At 46.9% G+C, this 16,434-nt stretch overlaps 1 protein-coding gene across 1 annotated transcript; it reads left to right on the top strand.

Moving 5' to 3' along the window:
- Positions 1-4,286: 4,286 nt before the first annotated feature.
- Positions 4,287-10,516, top strand: ADIPOQ (adiponectin, C1Q and collagen domain containing). Its single transcript, XM_051781597.1, has 3 exons — positions 4,287-4,655; positions 8,068-8,287; positions 8,717-10,516. The coding sequence occupies exons 2-3, from the start codon at positions 8,077-8,079 to the stop codon at positions 9,241-9,243; spliced, it is 738 nt and encodes a 245-aa protein (XP_051637557.1). The 5' UTR covers positions 4,287-4,655; positions 8,068-8,076; the 3' UTR covers positions 9,244-10,516.
- Positions 10,517-16,434: the final 5,918 nt, after the last annotated feature.

Here is a 16,434-nt window from a genome sequence, read left to right as displayed (position 1 = left end):
AATAAATAATTTCTCTACTTCGTAAAACTGTGTTCTCGATGAACGCAAGTACGCTTCGGGGGGCTGCGCGGTTATCAGCTGCTAGCTCTCCTTCCTTGCCTGTGCTGAGCTGCTCATTTTAATGGGCGTGTGGAAATCTCATTAAATACCTCATTAACAGCTCAGCCGGTGGAGCTGAGCTGAAGGGGAGAGCAAGGCAGAGGTGCACTCTCAAGTGCCTCGTCGGAAAGATGCGATCACTGTTGGGGAGTGAAATCTGGGGAGGCCATTTCGGCAGGGGATGTTACAAGGGAGTGCTGTGCATACCAGATCAATGAGGTTGTTATTCTGCTCCCTGCCCTGTTTCTTCCCAGCCCAGAATGAGCCCCAAAACAAGGCCAAATTGTGCTGAAAGCAGACAGTACCTGGCTCAGCTGCAGGCTGGCATGGAAGCAGAGGGGAGGTGGATGCAGTCGTGCATAACCCCCTCCCCAGGGCTTTGGCTGCCTTTCCCTGGCCTGCCTGGGGAGGCAAAAGCAGCATCCTGAACTTGCAGTGCAGAAACAAGTGCCCTGGGAACAGCTATAACATTAATAAAAGGAGCTTTGAGCAGTATTTACAGGGCTCGGTTTCCTGGACAAATGTATCTCAATGTCCCTTTCGGCATGAGAAACCCTGCTGCGCCAAGATCCCTCGCCAGGAACCAAGCGCGGATCCCCTGAGGCCAGGGAAGTTTATTTGCAGTTACCAAGAAGAGAAATACGCTGTTGCTCAAGCCTGGCAAGGAGCTGTTCTGTCCAAGCTGCCCATCACAGGGAAGAAAAGAGCCCATTTGTCTGTGTGAAATGGGCCGAGAAATCGGTAACCCCAGTGCCGAGCAGCCAGCTGGATCCGTGGAGCACAGCCAGAGTATGGCGGTGGGTCCCATGGTCCTGCAACCAGGGCCAGGGTTCCCCAAGACCACCAAGTGGGGTGTGTCCCCTTGTCCCTGCTGGCTTCTGGTGGACACAAAATGCTGGCTCAGCATCCCCACCATGTCATGCACCCAGAGGCCTCCTGTCTGCCACCACCTGACCCACATTACCGTCACCTTGGGTGAGCAGCCCCCTGTGTACAGCCCAGCTGGGCTTCTACATGGCCCCAAAAAGCCACTGTCCCCTCCTGTAGGCTGATTCTGCCTGCACTGCACCCACACAGCTGGCCTTGGCCATTGCTGCCAGGTCTGCCTGTCCCTGCACCTAAGCTGCCTCACTGCACTCCTGTAGGAGAATCTAATGGGAACATCACAATCCACAAGTTTGTAGCAGGAAAGGCTGCTCTGCTTTGCTGTGCTGATGACCCCTGTGCCTCCCTTCCATCACCATGGGGACATGAATGGCCACAGCAGCCCAAAGCCATGCTGCACAAGGTGCATCCACCAGCACAGCGGATCCCACAGGAGCCAGGCTGATGGAGAAGGGGCTGAGCAGCCCCCAAGGGCACAATGGACCAGGCTGACATACTCCAGCCTGCTGCAGGAGCTGGAGTTAATGGAGCTCCTCTACTCCATTAATAATTAGCCACTAGAGGGAAGTACAAGGCTGTACAGGGAATGGTTTGGGCACACGGCAGTGCATTGCGTGGGATCACGGGCAATTGCAGTTTGTGATATGAGGCCTTACGGGCAGCAGCACCTGTTCTAAAGGCCATTTTACTGCTTTTTGTTTGGAGTTGGCCCCTCAGCACTCACCACTGTCTTGCACCCAGTGCAGGTGCCCATGTGGCAATGGCAGGGATGGGCACAGGGTCTGTCTGGGTATACGAGTGGACTTGGTTGGAGCTGACTGCAGTGCCCTGGGATGGAGCCAGCAGCGCCCTTGGCATGGAGGCTGCGGACCCTGGCATGGAGGCTGCAGTCCCTCTAGGGCGCACAGGCTCAGACAGCACCAGAATAGCCCAGAGCAGCAGGCCAGCCACACTGCTGGACAGCATACACAGCTCTTGCTGTTTTTAGCAAAGTGGGGAATGTGTGTTGTTTCTGGGACATGCGGTATCCAGGGCCAGAGGAAAGACAAGGGAGTGGCCTGGTGTCCCGGGGGGACAGTGAATCAGAGCACAGCAACGGACAGATCCCAGAGGAGGAGCCCCAGCTCTGGGGCTGGAGAGGGGAACAGCCATTTTGGGAAGGGACAACCAGTGGGACAAAGGTTCCCACGGACTCTGCTCCACAGTGGTGCTGGCTTGACCCTGCTGGGGGAGGACAGTGGTGGGCAGCTGAGGGCTCCTGCCCCAGCCCCATGGCATGGATCCTGTGAACAGGGCCAGGTTGGCCTGGGCAGCCACCAACCTTCTGCCAAGGCAGCCATCTCAACCTCCCTGCGACCAAAGCAGCTTTCTACCCCTCAAACAACACCAGCAGGGATTGGGACTGCACTGATGGAGCACAGCTGATAATGAGCCTCCTGCTCTACTTTATTCCTGTTTATAGAGGGCTAAATATAACTTCGTGCTTATTTTTAATTCTTAGTGAAAGCTGTGAGCCACAATCCATCAAGTCAGTTTTGTGTTTTTCATATGGACTGGCTTGCATCAGATCCAAGTGAGAAAACACATCTAGGCCCAGCACAAGGTCTGTAGCCAAGTGAGGTTCGGGCAGTCCCACACCAGAGAGCTGGTGACCACAGGGCAAAGCAGAGAAGGTATTGCAGGACTTGTGGGCAGCAGCTTTCTCTGTGCCAAAACACTCCCCGGTCCCCACCAGAGCTGCTGCCCCTGGGCAATGCCCACAGCTGTGGGCACTGCTGGGCCAGCCCACATTTGGTGGCAGGTATTGCTTGTCACCAGGCGGAGCCAAAGGCATTTTAAATGTTTTCCTATCACACAGCCAGAAAGCAGGTCCCTGGATTTTACAGTATTTCCCTCTGCAGCAGGAACAGGAGCCAGCATCAATCTGCAAACCAAGTGAGTAACACAAAAAACCGCAAGCAAGTGTGCCAGAGCTTGTATCAACTGGTTGTACCCCCTGAGATAAACTTCCACTCCTCTTCTGGGAGCCAGGGATAACATTTGGAAAGCTGTTTGATGGACCACTGAAAGGTTTATCACTGTGGTATTTCCCCGGCAACTGAATTGAAAGACCATTTGGTAATTTTAGCACTACCTGTTAAACACATCAGGTCCAATTCTCAAATCCTAGCAGCCTAACAAATACCCCAATCATACATTTTGGAGTTCAAGCTGAGAGCTGGCAGGGAAACCAGCCTTGTCTTGCTCACGCCCAGGGCAGGGGCAGCTGAAAACCTCTTGCTCTACTGCAAAAACAGTTCCAGTTTCAGTTCCGTGATCCTGCTCCTCCATTCATTGCTCAAGAGACTTCAACAGAAACATTGGCATCACACACACGCCAATGCACACATAGGTCTAGAAAATCACATTTATAACAAAACAGATCCAACTAGATCACTGTCATATTTTACTGGGGTTGCATGACAGATTGTTTTAAGTCTCAACATTGCATGGAAGAACCATCATCCGACAAAAAATAAAAATATTCTTCAAATGCTGGACTAAGGGCTTGACCAAAACAAGGCAGGCAATATGCAGTTATCCTGTGGCTCCTCCCTTTGGCACCTTCTTCTCAGGCTTAAAAATTTACCCTTGCTGACTCCTAGCTCTATATATGAGAAATTATTTATATGCTCATGTATACATCTTTTTAGTCCCTCCAAATAGCCAGGTCTCTAAAATAACTCAGCAATTCAGAATACTGCCCTGCTGACATTCACTTGGATGACTTTCCCCTCTCAACAAGGACACCAGCTCCCAATGCCCAGTTGCAACAACACACATCACACTAATTTTTCCTGGTCTGGTTTTGGGAGCCCAGGTTTGCTAAGGTCCCACCGAGCTAACCTTGAAGTGCCTTGGAGCAGCTGCAGAGGAAAGCCTCTGCTCACCGAGGTTCAACCTCCATTTTGGAAGGAGACAGGCACAGGGAAAAAGGGACCTTGTTTTCACCTAAAGCCAAAAAGCAAGATAGGCGGAAAGCCATCCATGGGGCTGAAATTACTCCAGTTATTTACAATAGCTCTGGCACATATCTGGCTGCCTTAAGAAGAAACCCTCCCCCAGTGCTGCCTTTCCCCTCAGGCAGCTTTGCCCTTCTTTGGTGTGGCAGCAGCCTCCAGGCAGGAATAGTTCTTGCAGTTAAAAAGGGAAGCCAGAGCTTGTCAAACAATAATACACTTATGAACACATTGAAAAATCCCATGTGAGTGCATTACTGCAAGGCTGGAGACACACTTTCTCCATCAGCTGCTAACAACATTTCCAATCTGCAGAGAGCAACAGGCTGAGCTGGACAAGCCCAGTCCTGGTCAAGCAGGCGTTCCCTGTCACACAGGCTTTCCAGCAAACCACTGCTCTTTCAGTTCCTATCCAGTTCCCAAACCTATCTTTTCCCTCTAAGGCTATCTTCACAAGCTATCCCAGTGGATTATACAAGTGGTCCAAAACTTAAGTGATGTCCAGGAAAAATTAATGGGAAAACCCAAGTTTTAGGTCAGCATGCGCAATGACAAATGGAAAATGCGGTGTCTGAGCTGACATCTTCCTGTGCCCTTAGGGATAGCGATGCGATAGCCAGACCTCATTCTCCAAAGAGACTGCAGCAAGCCAACTAGGACTCAAGGCAGCTGGTAAGAATGATTATTTTTTTCCTCTTACTAGATTCAGGATTTTCTCTTCTTTTGGGCTAAATAAAACAGACAGACTTTCTGTTCGCAAGAAGTTTCCTTTCTTAGGGTTATTCTCAGAATAGCTGGGGGAATATTTTAAACCAAGAATAGCTGATCTCCATTAGATTCATACTCCCCTTTTTGGAAACACTATTTAGAGAACAAAACTCCTAAATCAAAAAGTAGTCAGGAACAACAGTGAAAAACCAGATGGCTATAACAGCAAGTACTGCATGGGCACCTTTCAATTCACCTCTTTCCTCAAAGACTCCAGTAAAGATTGGGTTTGCCTCAAATATCCCCAAGTTGTATCAATTCCTCACCAGAAACTTGCACTACCCAGATTTAAAGTCTGAACCGCCTGGAGCAAATCACCACTGGAACATCAGCAAAATCTATGCTATGAGTAATTACAAAAAGAAAAAAGCTTGACAGTCAAAGCCCTGGTTAATACCCTTTGAGGAAAATGCTGTAGTGGGAAAACAGATGGATTTTTGGTTCTATTTTGCACAGAAAGGTGTGGATTTTTTGAGTATACAATATTTATATAGTGTTATCTGAAATTTAAATTCTGAATCATGATCTGAATCATATAGCACTTAGGAATGGCATTGTTCTTATGGATGATACTCTGGTTTCTGCTGATAAATGAATAAGCTTCATATAATGTATATGAGCTTTTGATATAGCAGCTGCCAAGGGAATTACTGAAAGCCACCAAGAGTACTGAGTTCATCTATTCCTAGTCCAAAAGGTACCAGTGACATTCAAATACAGCAGATTATTTCATGTTACACTGATGAGCATCAGATGGAAAACCAAAAAGAAATGGGTAAGACAGAGCAAAAGGATGTCACACCTAAACCAGAGTCCGAACTAAGAGCTCACAGACACAGCTTAAGACTTTCCCTTTTTAAGATATGCCAGAGAATTACTCGGCTTCTCAAACAAGCAAACCACCTGTGCTTGAGTCAAACTGTAGCAAAAGTAGTAGTTCTATCTTTCTATCTGGAGCAAGCTGGCTGGGCAGCTGCCAGAAAAGCTCCCTGTAGCCCTGCTTTGGGCTCCTCAAACCTGCACTGCTTGCGACTTTATATGAGAGGTTTATTTGGCACCAACAGAAGACCTGGCACACCGCTAAAATCGTAATGATATTTGGGTTCTAGGAAGCTTACAAGAAAGCAGAACTAACCCCATCGCCCAAAAAACACAATTTTGAGGCAGATTTTTCTGGATCGCTACCATGTTTTAATGCAGTTAGATGTCCCCAGACAGCCTGTGCTGATTTTGGAAGGGTACATGAGCCAGCGAGGACCTGGAAAGGGGGGACAAGGGTCCCTCTGCTTAGTGCCAACCACTGGGGCATGGCAAAGGGGCTGTGTCACAGTGTGCCCAATATACACACCCTTGCTTGCCAACCCAAGCCACTTTCAGGATTTATAGACATCTGTTTCCCTGGTCCCCCCTGGTTCATGGACAATCAGTACATCCTTTGCTGTGAAGGGGCATTTCGGTTCCCAAAGTACAGGGACACAGAAACACTGCCTAAGGCTCAGGCTGTGGTTGCTGGACCCCACAGCACCCTCAGCCCCAAAACTGCCCTTGAGCCAGGGCACCAGCCCCATCACAGGGTGTTGTGTGGCTGCTGGATTGCTGGAGCCTGGCCGGGAGGGCAGGGGTTTGGGGGTACCCTGATTTTAGGCACTGCCCACCAAAGTAATTAAACACAGCTTTGAAGTGTTCTTCAAAGCCCCCTAAAAATCCTGCAAAAAACTGAAATCACAGCAACCTCTTTGTTACTGTAGTATTTTAACCCCAGCTGGCAACTGAACTCCACACAGCTGTTCACACCCCATCCACAGCAGGATGGGGGAAAGAGAATTGCAATGGTAAAAGTCAGAACACTCATGGGTTGAGATAAGAACAGTGTAATAACTGAAATAAAATAGTAACAATAACAATAGTAAGTTGCAATGAAAGAGAAAATAGTAGAGAGAGAGAAATAAAACCCAAGAAAGACAAGCGTTGCAAATGAAAACAGTTGCTCACCACCGACCAACTGATGCCTGGACAGTCCCTGAGCAGCAGCCCCAGGCCAACCTCATCCATGGTTTACAGCTGAGCATATGAAGATGCCATAAGGTATGGTATGGTATGGAATATCCCTCAGGTCAGTTGGGGTCAGCTGTCCCAGCTGTGTCCCCTGCCAACTCTTTGTGCACCCCCAGACTTCTTGCTGGTGGGGTGGGGTGAGGAGCAGAAAAAGCCTTGACACTGTGCAAGTGCTGCTCAGCAATAACAAAAACATCCCTGTTATCAACCCTGTGTTCAGCACAAATCCAAAACACAGCCCGTACTAGCTACTACAAAGAAAACTAATTCTACCCCAGCTAAACTCAGCCCATTTCTTAAGTTTTCTTTGAAGCAATTACACGAGAACTAATAAGACATTATTTAAAATATGACATTTAAATAGCTTGCCTAGGAAAAATCAACCCTGCAAAGGAATTGCTCCAAGATATTATTTTTCTTGGAAATTACAGAGCTAAGGAACTCTAATGGCCATGGTATTCTTCACTTTTCATTGCCTGTTATGCCACTTACAATGCTCCTAACAGGATACCTTTATTGTTCCAAAAGGAACTGGGGATCAGTTTCACACAACAGTGATCATTTTAAAATATCTGTGTCCTAACTGAACTGGCCTGACTCAAAGCCCACCAAGGTCCCGCTGATTTCTGGGAGCCGGACTGGCTGTAGGATGTCACCATCGACCTGGTTTTGGGCAGCCACACTAATTGCTCAGACCAGCAAAGCAACTAGATTAAAGAGAAATACAACACTACACTGTCTAAATACTACACACATTGTCTTGCACTAATCAAAATATGTAATTCGGGTGGAAAACAAACCAGAATCACAATTTCATATGGTGGCTCAGAGGAGCTAGAAAGCCTGGCTATGGTTTCTGTTCACATTAGGTAGAGCCAGGTCAGCAGTTTATAGCAGGAGTCAGGGTGTATCGTGGCTAATTGAGCAGAGATCAGCCATAGATAACTCTGGCATCTGCTGTGCTCGGTCCTGAAACATCTGTCCTGTGCAAAGAGCCTGTGAGTGCTGGAGGAGTAACTGCTGTTTGCTCCTCTCCACACTCCTCTCCACAGTGTGGCCCATCCCAGCTTGGCTTATGGAGCTCACACCAGCACCACGCTGGATGCAGAGGGGCCCTTCGGGCGAACAGAACTGCTTTTCTTCAGATGTGCTGACTCAAACTTTAGTCTTCTGTGCCTCTGCATTATTCAGGAGGGAGGTTTTGTTCACTTTTTTCCCCCCTATTAATCTTTAAAGTTAACAAAGTGACTCTCTGCATCAGGAACCAACAATGAGGGGCCCAGCAGGCATCTTGCTGTGCTCATTGCTGCTGATGGCCCCCTATTGCACAGAGGTGGCTGCCCAGGACGACCAGCCTGACCCCAAAATGCCATGTGCCAAGTGGATGGGAGGAGCACCTGGCTACCCTGGCCACAACGGGCTCCCTGGTCGGGATGGGAAAGATGGAAAAGACGGACTAAAGGGAGAAAAAGGAGATGCAGGTTGGTGAGAAACAGGTAGTACATTGGTGCTGGAGTCCATGGGCAGCCCCAGTCCCAACAGGTTTTATGTCTGGGGGGTCAATGCCTGACTGTTGTCCAGATGACTTTTGAGTATCTCCTGGGATGGAGATTCCATAACCCAAGTCAAAGAGTTTGGTGTGGTGGCTGTTTCCCCAATTAGTGATGTTTTTTTCAGATGCTTGCTCTCAGCAGCTCTGCATATAGCCGGGGGAGAGGAGGGGGAGGGGTAGTGAGCAGGCTTTTCACTCACTGACTCCGCTCCTGGGGGCTGTTGAGGTCATTGAGCCTTTCCTCAGCTCTGTGCTGCAGAGCAGATCCTCATGCCACAGCCCCCTCTGCATTTTGGGACGGTGGGTAGCAGCCACCAACACTGCAAACACAACTCCCAATCCCCACTCTGTCCCCCAGGTGCAGCAGGTCCTATAGGTGCGCCAGGCGCGACAGGACCCCCAGGGATGATGGGACCTCCTGGAGCTCCTGGATTCACGGGACTGAAGGGGGAGAAGGGTGAAGGTGCTTTTGTCCACCGCTCTGCCTTCAGCGTAGGGCTGACAGAGCGACCCCCTGCCCCCAACATCCCCATCCGCTTCAGCAAGATCTTCTACAACGAGCAGGGCCACTACGACGTCAGCACTGGCAAGTTCCTCTGCAATGTCCCCGGCACCTACTACTTCGCGTACCACCTCACGGTCTACCTGGCAGATGTCAAGGTCAGTCTCTACAAGAAGGGCAAGGCCGTGATCTTCACCTACGACCAGTTCCAGAACAACAATGTTGACCAAGCAAGTGGCTCTGTCTTGCTGCACCTCAGCTCCGGGGATGAGGTCTGGCTTCAGGTGTATGGGAACGGGAACAACAACGGCGTCTACGCTGACAATGTCAACGATTCTACTTTCATGGGCTTCCTCCTGTACCCCGACATGGATGACTATTAATGTAGGGGGTGCTGCACAAAAAAGGGTGAAGCGGCTTAGTCCCGGACGGAGTCCTGGGGCACTGGCACTATAGCTATAATGTATCTACCATAAAATTGTCTTTTGCAGGAGCAACGATTGCCAAGGGTGGACCCTATCTCCTATGAGTACTTCCATGGGACCAAGGGCTCACTCCTACCTCTGCTCTTGTTCTCCTTGTGGAAAGCTCAGCCCAAAGTCAGACGCCTCTCCTGCCATATAATGAAAAAGTAACTCTCAATATGCCTTAATCTTTTTCTAAATTTAAAGTGAAAAGAGAAAAATTGATTAAATATGACATTTTAAATTTCCCTTTTTTTAACCACTTAAATCCATCTAAAGCAATGGGGAATATTTTAGCCAGCATTTTAAAATTTGAGTAGAAGAGGGAGAAAACTATTCACAAAATCAGAGTGCTCTTGTTTTCATCTGGAACATATGGCTCCATTTTTTCCATTGTAACTCCCTGTATTATTAGGCCCTTTGACTTCCACCCATGGTTTGTTGTCTCCCTTCTTTAGCCTAGATCTTTGAATGTATACAGATTATTAACTTCCATTGATTTTAATCCTTTGATTTTCCTTTTATGTTTACCCCTGTCATTATCTCTAATACAGATAGCAGGCTGGTTTAGGGTAGGAATCTTGTGATTTATCTGAAAAGCCTTATGAACACGGTGAGGCCACACAGAAGCGGCCCATTGACCACATAGCTTTGGGGTCCCAAGGCAATCACAGATATGTTGGCCACACAGATCCTGTCCCACCTACCTTCTGAATAGCTCCCGAGTGCACTCAGAAGTTGAGATCGATAACTGTGTTTCTACTTTTCCATGCTCTAAGTGTGCCATAACCAATGGTTTGCTCTGCACAGAGCTTCAGGTGGTGATGAAGCCTCCCATGTGGAGTGGGCTCCTGGGATGAAACCCCAGGACCTGCCCCAGCTCTGGGCAAGCTTACTTTAACAGCAGAGGACTATTAACGCTGGAATTAGTAGCAATCCCATCAAACTGCTCTCCTAGGAGCTTGCCTGACTTTTAGCTAAAAGAGGATTTGATGGTTTCTCAGATACATTCAAAGCAGACTCCTACTACTAAGCTTCAGAACAAGCTAACACCAGTCAGAGGTAATGCATTTATACAAGCACATAACAGCATTAAGAGCTTCAACTGAAATTATTTCCCATAGCAGCATTTTCCACACTCCAGTGAATTACCACACTGCAAATAAAAAATAAAAAATTTTCTAAATGACAATGTTCCCACGTTTTTGTGTGTGTCATTGGGAAGGACTTGAAGAAAGGGATACACTCCTGGCCTCACCAGGCAGCCCAGGAAAATATTTTTTTTTTTCCAGCAAGGTGAGGGCACCCTGGGCTGGTACACACAGGGACACCCCCCTTTTTCTTTCCCAAGAAACGCTCCACACTCTAAATTTCATCAAGGCTTCAGCATCTCACCACCTTACACTGTATTGTCTCCTTTTTGGATAAGATGAGCTCTGGTTTACAGACTGTTTCCCCAAACCCAATGTGCCTGAATCCACCTTGAGTGGCCATCCAAAGCAAGGGCCTCAGCTGGCCCCAGAAGCTTCAAGTACATTAGATTTAGCAAGGGTGAAACTGTTGCTCAGTGTGGTCATGCTGAATTCAGAGAGCTGGGAAAAACCCTGCTCCTATTGTGGGAATTAATGGGAAGGGAACAAGGCAAAGGGAAAAAACAAAACAAAAATACTAATCCATAAACAAAAGGAGATTTAAAAATGTGGCATTTGCTGGATTAAATGGCATAAGAGGCCATTGAAAGGAGCATGTCAGAGCTTTTACACTATTTTCAAACATTTTCAGATGGATCTTCAGAAAGCAGGGAAAATTGCAACAGCCAGAGTGCTAAGAGACATTTGGGATAAACACTAGGAGGCAATCCTAGTTTAAAGACTACTTCCCGAGGAGGAGCCAAAACAAATTACTCTTTTCTTTGCCGCCATGCAGTGGGAGCAAACATGCTTACAGCTTTATCCTGTATGCCAGAACTCAGAGGCTGAGACCTTGGGAGAAGTTTTAAAGCCATTAAGGCATCACTGTTCCATGTACTGACTGCCCCCCTTCTCACAAACGCACATGCTGAACTGCAGCTTCACCAGGACACTCACTCCAGGGTGTGAGTGCCAAAGCCACCTTCCTCCCAGCTCCAACAGGGATGCTCCTTCGTTGCTCATGCATATCCCACCCAGGCACCTCAAAACACAGCTGGAGCAGCCCAGGCAGCAGGCTGTGAATGAGACAGGCCCCAGCTACATGGAAACAAGGGGTCAAAGCCCTCCCTTTTGGGTTTGGAACTGGTTTATGAAGTCTTTTACCTCAAATCTCTGTAAGATTCTTGCTCAGATGAGACACATGCCTTCCTAGCAAGCACCAAATCTCAGTTTAAGTCTCCACCCACCCAGAAAACTACTTTGCATCCCAGGAGCAGCAATCAGCTCCCTCCCAGCTCTCCTCTAAGGGAAATGCTCCCAGCAGAGGTTCAGCCCATCAGCCAAGCAAGCACAGTCATGGGGCAGGGCATGGAGAGAAGGACCTCCTTCTCAGCAAACATATCTCTGCCCCTCTGCAGCCAGGGTCAAGGCCTGAAGCTGCCCTTAGCACCACTGTTCCTGCCTCTTGAGGCTGTTCAACCCCTGCAGGGCTCTGCATGGGGGTCTCAACCAGTCAAAACATGCTGACAAGCTTCAGGAGCAGCACCTGAACGTGGCCAGCAATTACCCCACCAGGCTGCAGGACCCTGGGCAGCCCTTTAAGGCCAGGAGCTGCCACATTCCTGCATGTGGGATGGCTATCAAACCTCCACTTCCCCAGCTCTGCTATGTCAGGGGCACACAGCCAGGCTGACTGTGGGCAGGGAGCTGCAGGCCACCACACTAGCTTTGTGCTGCTTTTAGGGGAGAGCTGCAAATAGGGTTTGGGAGGGTAATGAGGTCCTGGGGGATGAGCTCAGAGGAGTTCCTAATGAATCCAGCCTTTTTCCATTACAGAGTTGGAGTGGTTTTCCTCTCCCTCCATGTTTCATAAACCCGTGGGAGGGGAAAACCTGGCCAACACAGGCACATCTCCAAGGCCTGGGCTTGGCTCCCAAGGATCACACAATTGTTTAAACACACAATTATCTTGTAACAAAAGAGCCAAGAATGACACTGACATGCTGAGAGGGCACAGAATCACCTGCTCTCCAACAAATTTAAATGTTTTAGTTTGTGTTTTCTTAATCAATCCTGCCAGTGGATGCCTAGTACAAAGTTATGTCTTACTATTTACTGCCTCTCTAACTGTGGCAGGTTTAAATGCTTCTAAAGGTTTTTCCCTTTAGAAGCTAATGTACTCTTAGAGGCAGAAAGCAAGAACACTCCCCAATGAAAGATTTAAGTCACTGCACTAACACTTAGGGAGAAATAACATGGAAAGCTGAAGGCAGCTGGAGAGACTGGCCAATCTCATCTAGCAGGGAAACCATCTGTAAAAGCATCCATAGCCCTTTCAAACACAATTATAGGCTGGTCCTAATTGCGCCTCAACTCTATGTAATCACTTGTGCCAGTAATTAATTGGAATACAAATAGCAGCTGCACTAAACCATGAAGAGCTACAAGAAAAAGATAAATTGCTTGCAAGACTTGTATTTGTGAAGCATAAACTCACTAGAACCTTTTTGTCATGGAAGCAGGCAGAGGGATTAGGATCAAGTCCTACATTTAGCTAATCAGCCATTATATTTCCATGCAGGAAATGCCATCAGATTTAAAGCCTACCCTTTGAAATACTCTGGAGGGAAGCAATCATGAGCATCCCCAGGCTGCCACGTTTCTCTGATATTTGTACTAGGTGTAAGTACCTGATAATTTACAGTCCCATGTCACTGAGTTTCTTCATCAAACGCACCCTCAACTCATCGTTAGACGCATCCCAGGAGACCAGCCCAGCATAACACCACTGCTCTTTGAGAACAGTGGCCTTTCATGCAGGTGCAGTTCGTTACTCTCCAGTCCAAGGGGAAGGAAAGGTTTATTCCCAATGAAATGGAAGCATTAAATATCAACATCCATTTCTTCCTGTGTGGATTCCCACCCTCAAGGCAATCTGTGGGACCTCTCCCATAAAGCAGGACAGGTTTATGGAGCGGCATCAGGGAAGGAGGCAGGGAGGAGATCCCCCTTGAATCCCCTCTCTAAATCCCCTCCAGAGTTAGGCAGGGAAGGTCAGGGGGTATGAACGAAGATTATGCAAGACTTTTTTCATAAGTAAGAAAGCAGCATTCACCAAAAATGTCCTGTTTGTGAATTTTAAAACCTTTAAGAGACATGGCTCCTCTCTCCCTCTGGTCTGAACTCCCTGTAGTAGCTCAAGAAAAAGGTTATTATTTGGGTCATGATTGTCATCCTGCTCTTGGCAAAGAACAACTGGAGCAAATATAAAAGGTAAACTAAAAAAAAAATAAACCTGAAAGTAAGAGCATAGAAGCCAATGCTTGTGCTCAAAGTACCCCCTGCTGCCAAGGACTGAGTTGCATTGTGCTAGTGCTTTTCGAAAATATCTCTGATGTGACACTGGCATTCCAGCCCCATCACTAACAGGGACTTCAGAGAACAGGGCTGCACTGTCATCTGCCCAGCATGTTCTCATGTGCTGAACAACTGCACATTGAGAGCAGGAAGATGCCTGCCAGCTTCCCAACACCCTGGGGAAGCAGGAAGGACTCCATTTATTCATCTAAATCAATTCCTTCTTTATCAAGAAAAATACCTTCCACTCCAATTATTGAAATAAAATATTAAAAGCAAAACTTTTAATTCCCTGGAAGTAAATGAAGCAGAAAACCACCAAGGAAAACCCACTACTGCCATATTAGGTTTGAGCTTGCCTGTTCCTGCTCACATTAGGAGCAGTAGCAGTTGGCTCTATAACCTGAACGCCAAATCAGAAGAGGCACTGCAGAAATATTACGCACAGATGACAACCGGTTTCCTTTAGCATGGCAACTTCCTCTCCCTCACAATGACTGGATTATTTTCAGCTCAAATCAGATCACGCGTTCTTATTTCCAAGGACTATACTGGGACAGTTTGCAGTTCCCTGCAAACAGAGCCTTAACCTGGTGAGAGCATTGAAGGGAACAGGCTGACATTTAAGTGTTTTGAAGCTATTCCTTTCCATCTGTGCTGCATCACTGGTTACACCCCTTCTAAGGCCTTTCAGCACTTGGGCCTGCCAAGTCTCAGGCGGAAGCTCAGCTTTACAGATTGCCAGCTGTCCCACTGGTCACTGGGACAGTTCATAAATCTATTCAGATTGGAACCTTTATCTGGATATTGAAATACCAAGCTAGACCCAGCAGCTTATAAAGTAACACACATCAGTCCAAATGGGTGCAGATGATTGCTGCTGGAAGAGGCTTGTTTCCTCAGAAACACCTATTACAAGAGGTGTCAATCTCCACAGAAGATGCAGGAATCAAAGCTCGATAAATTAATTGGCCAAGGTAGTCAAATGCCCTTTACATAAATTTTTATTAGAGATTTTGACATCTTGTGATTATTTCCTGACAACAGGCTGATTGCCCACAGACTAATTAGACCAAAAGTCTTGACAAAAGATAACACAGAAACAATGTGAAGCTGAAGGGCATTTTGTTCTCATATAATACCATCCCAGAATGGACCCAAACAAATGACAGTTCCTGATGAAAGTTTCACACACTGACAGTTCTCTTTAGAGAGATGAAGCTAAACACACCCCCTCACTTAGTCTCACTGTGGATGAGAACTTCATACTCCAGACAGCTACAACATACATACCTTCAATACCATCCCATCCCAACCCTGAAGAATGTTCCTTTCATAGTACTGCCAGCATACTATTTATGCTGCTTTTTAACATGGAACAGAGTTTCTGGAAGGCTTCACAAAAAGGTGTGTTAGCTATACCTACCTTAAATGGAGAGCTGTATCCTACCAGGATGGAAACTCTGGCTGGTCCCATGAGCATTATTTGCCCTCTATCCAGTTCTGTAAAGGTTCCATGTTTTGATCAAGTGAGATGACATATCAAAACTAGAACTACTCACCATGAGCACCTTCAAACCCATGTTCACTGAGGTTTTGGACATGTCTAAAAAGAGAACACCACCCATACTGAAGAGCAACTGTTCAACATGAGTTCGTATGACAGAATATACTCCTCTTGCTGGGACCAAACACAGGGTTCAAGTTTCTTACAACTTAAGGAAAGCAAATGAAAAACCAAAAAGTATGTACAAAACACGGACAAGGAAATATTCCAAAAACAAGATGACCATCTTAAGGAATCAGGAAAAGTAGCTAAAGAGCAGAGTTGCTTCTTAGATCTTATGTCATAATTTGCTCCTGCCTAGAACGCAGCCTCTATTTACAGGCACCAACTTTGAAAACCTGGCTTGGAGAAAGCACAGCACCAAAGCTAGAGACGACAGCCCAAACACACTTGCCACCTCTCAAACTGTTTTACCTTGGTTTCAATGAGAAAAGCTGGAAATGCCAAGCTCTAAGCAAAGCAAGCACTAAAAGGGAAAGGAAACTGCCTGAATGAGGCTGTTCCTTCAGGGACACATGGCAGCATCAGACACGAAGCAGAGTGTCAGAAATGCTGATTTAATGTTCACTGCATGATGAAACACAGGCTGCTCAGAAATCAACAGGAGCACAATAAAAAGACATCTAAATCCTACTAGGTTTATCGTGCTTACGTTTTTAAGCTTAGCGGTCAGCATAGACACTGTAAAATTTAAGATTTCATTTTTTAAGCAAAGCAAAGAAAAAAATGTGAAAGAAGTAGGAGAGGAGAGAGCTTCAGTTCACGTGAATTTAATCAGGTGTTCACAGAAAGATCAGTCACAGTATCAGTTTTGTGATCAATTTATGGAATACACATTGTATTTGAGATTAGACAGGATACACTCTTGCTCGGAAATAATTTGCTAAAAACTCACCTGTTCCTTTCATTCTGAGATTCCCTTTGGTCACTGAAGGGTGAAAATGAAACATTTCTAAAAACATTCTGAAAACTTGTGTCAAAATCTGAACTAATATGTCAACAGCTTAATTCATATACACTTACCTCTGAGTACAAACGACTGCACTACCTGCTGCA

This window comes from Manacus candei, unplaced genomic scaffold (assembly GCF_025592945.1).
Source record: "Manacus candei isolate 608988 ecotype Guabito, Panama unplaced genomic scaffold, ASM2559294v1 h1tg000015l, whole genome shotgun sequence".
In the NCBI taxonomy this organism is placed as follows: Eukaryota; Metazoa; Chordata; class Aves; order Passeriformes; family Pipridae; genus Manacus; species Manacus candei.
This window is presented reverse-complemented; position numbering and strand designations above follow the sequence as displayed.

Coding starts and splice junctions, on each gene's coding strand:
- ADIPOQ (XM_051781597.1), top strand. CDS start 8,077: ATGAGGGGCCCAGCAGGCATCTTGCTGTGCTCATTGCTGCTGATGGCC. Junction 8,288..8,716: donor GGGAGAAAAAGGAGATGCAG/GTTGGTGAGAAA, acceptor TCTGTCCCCCAG/GTGCAGCAGGTCCTATAGGT.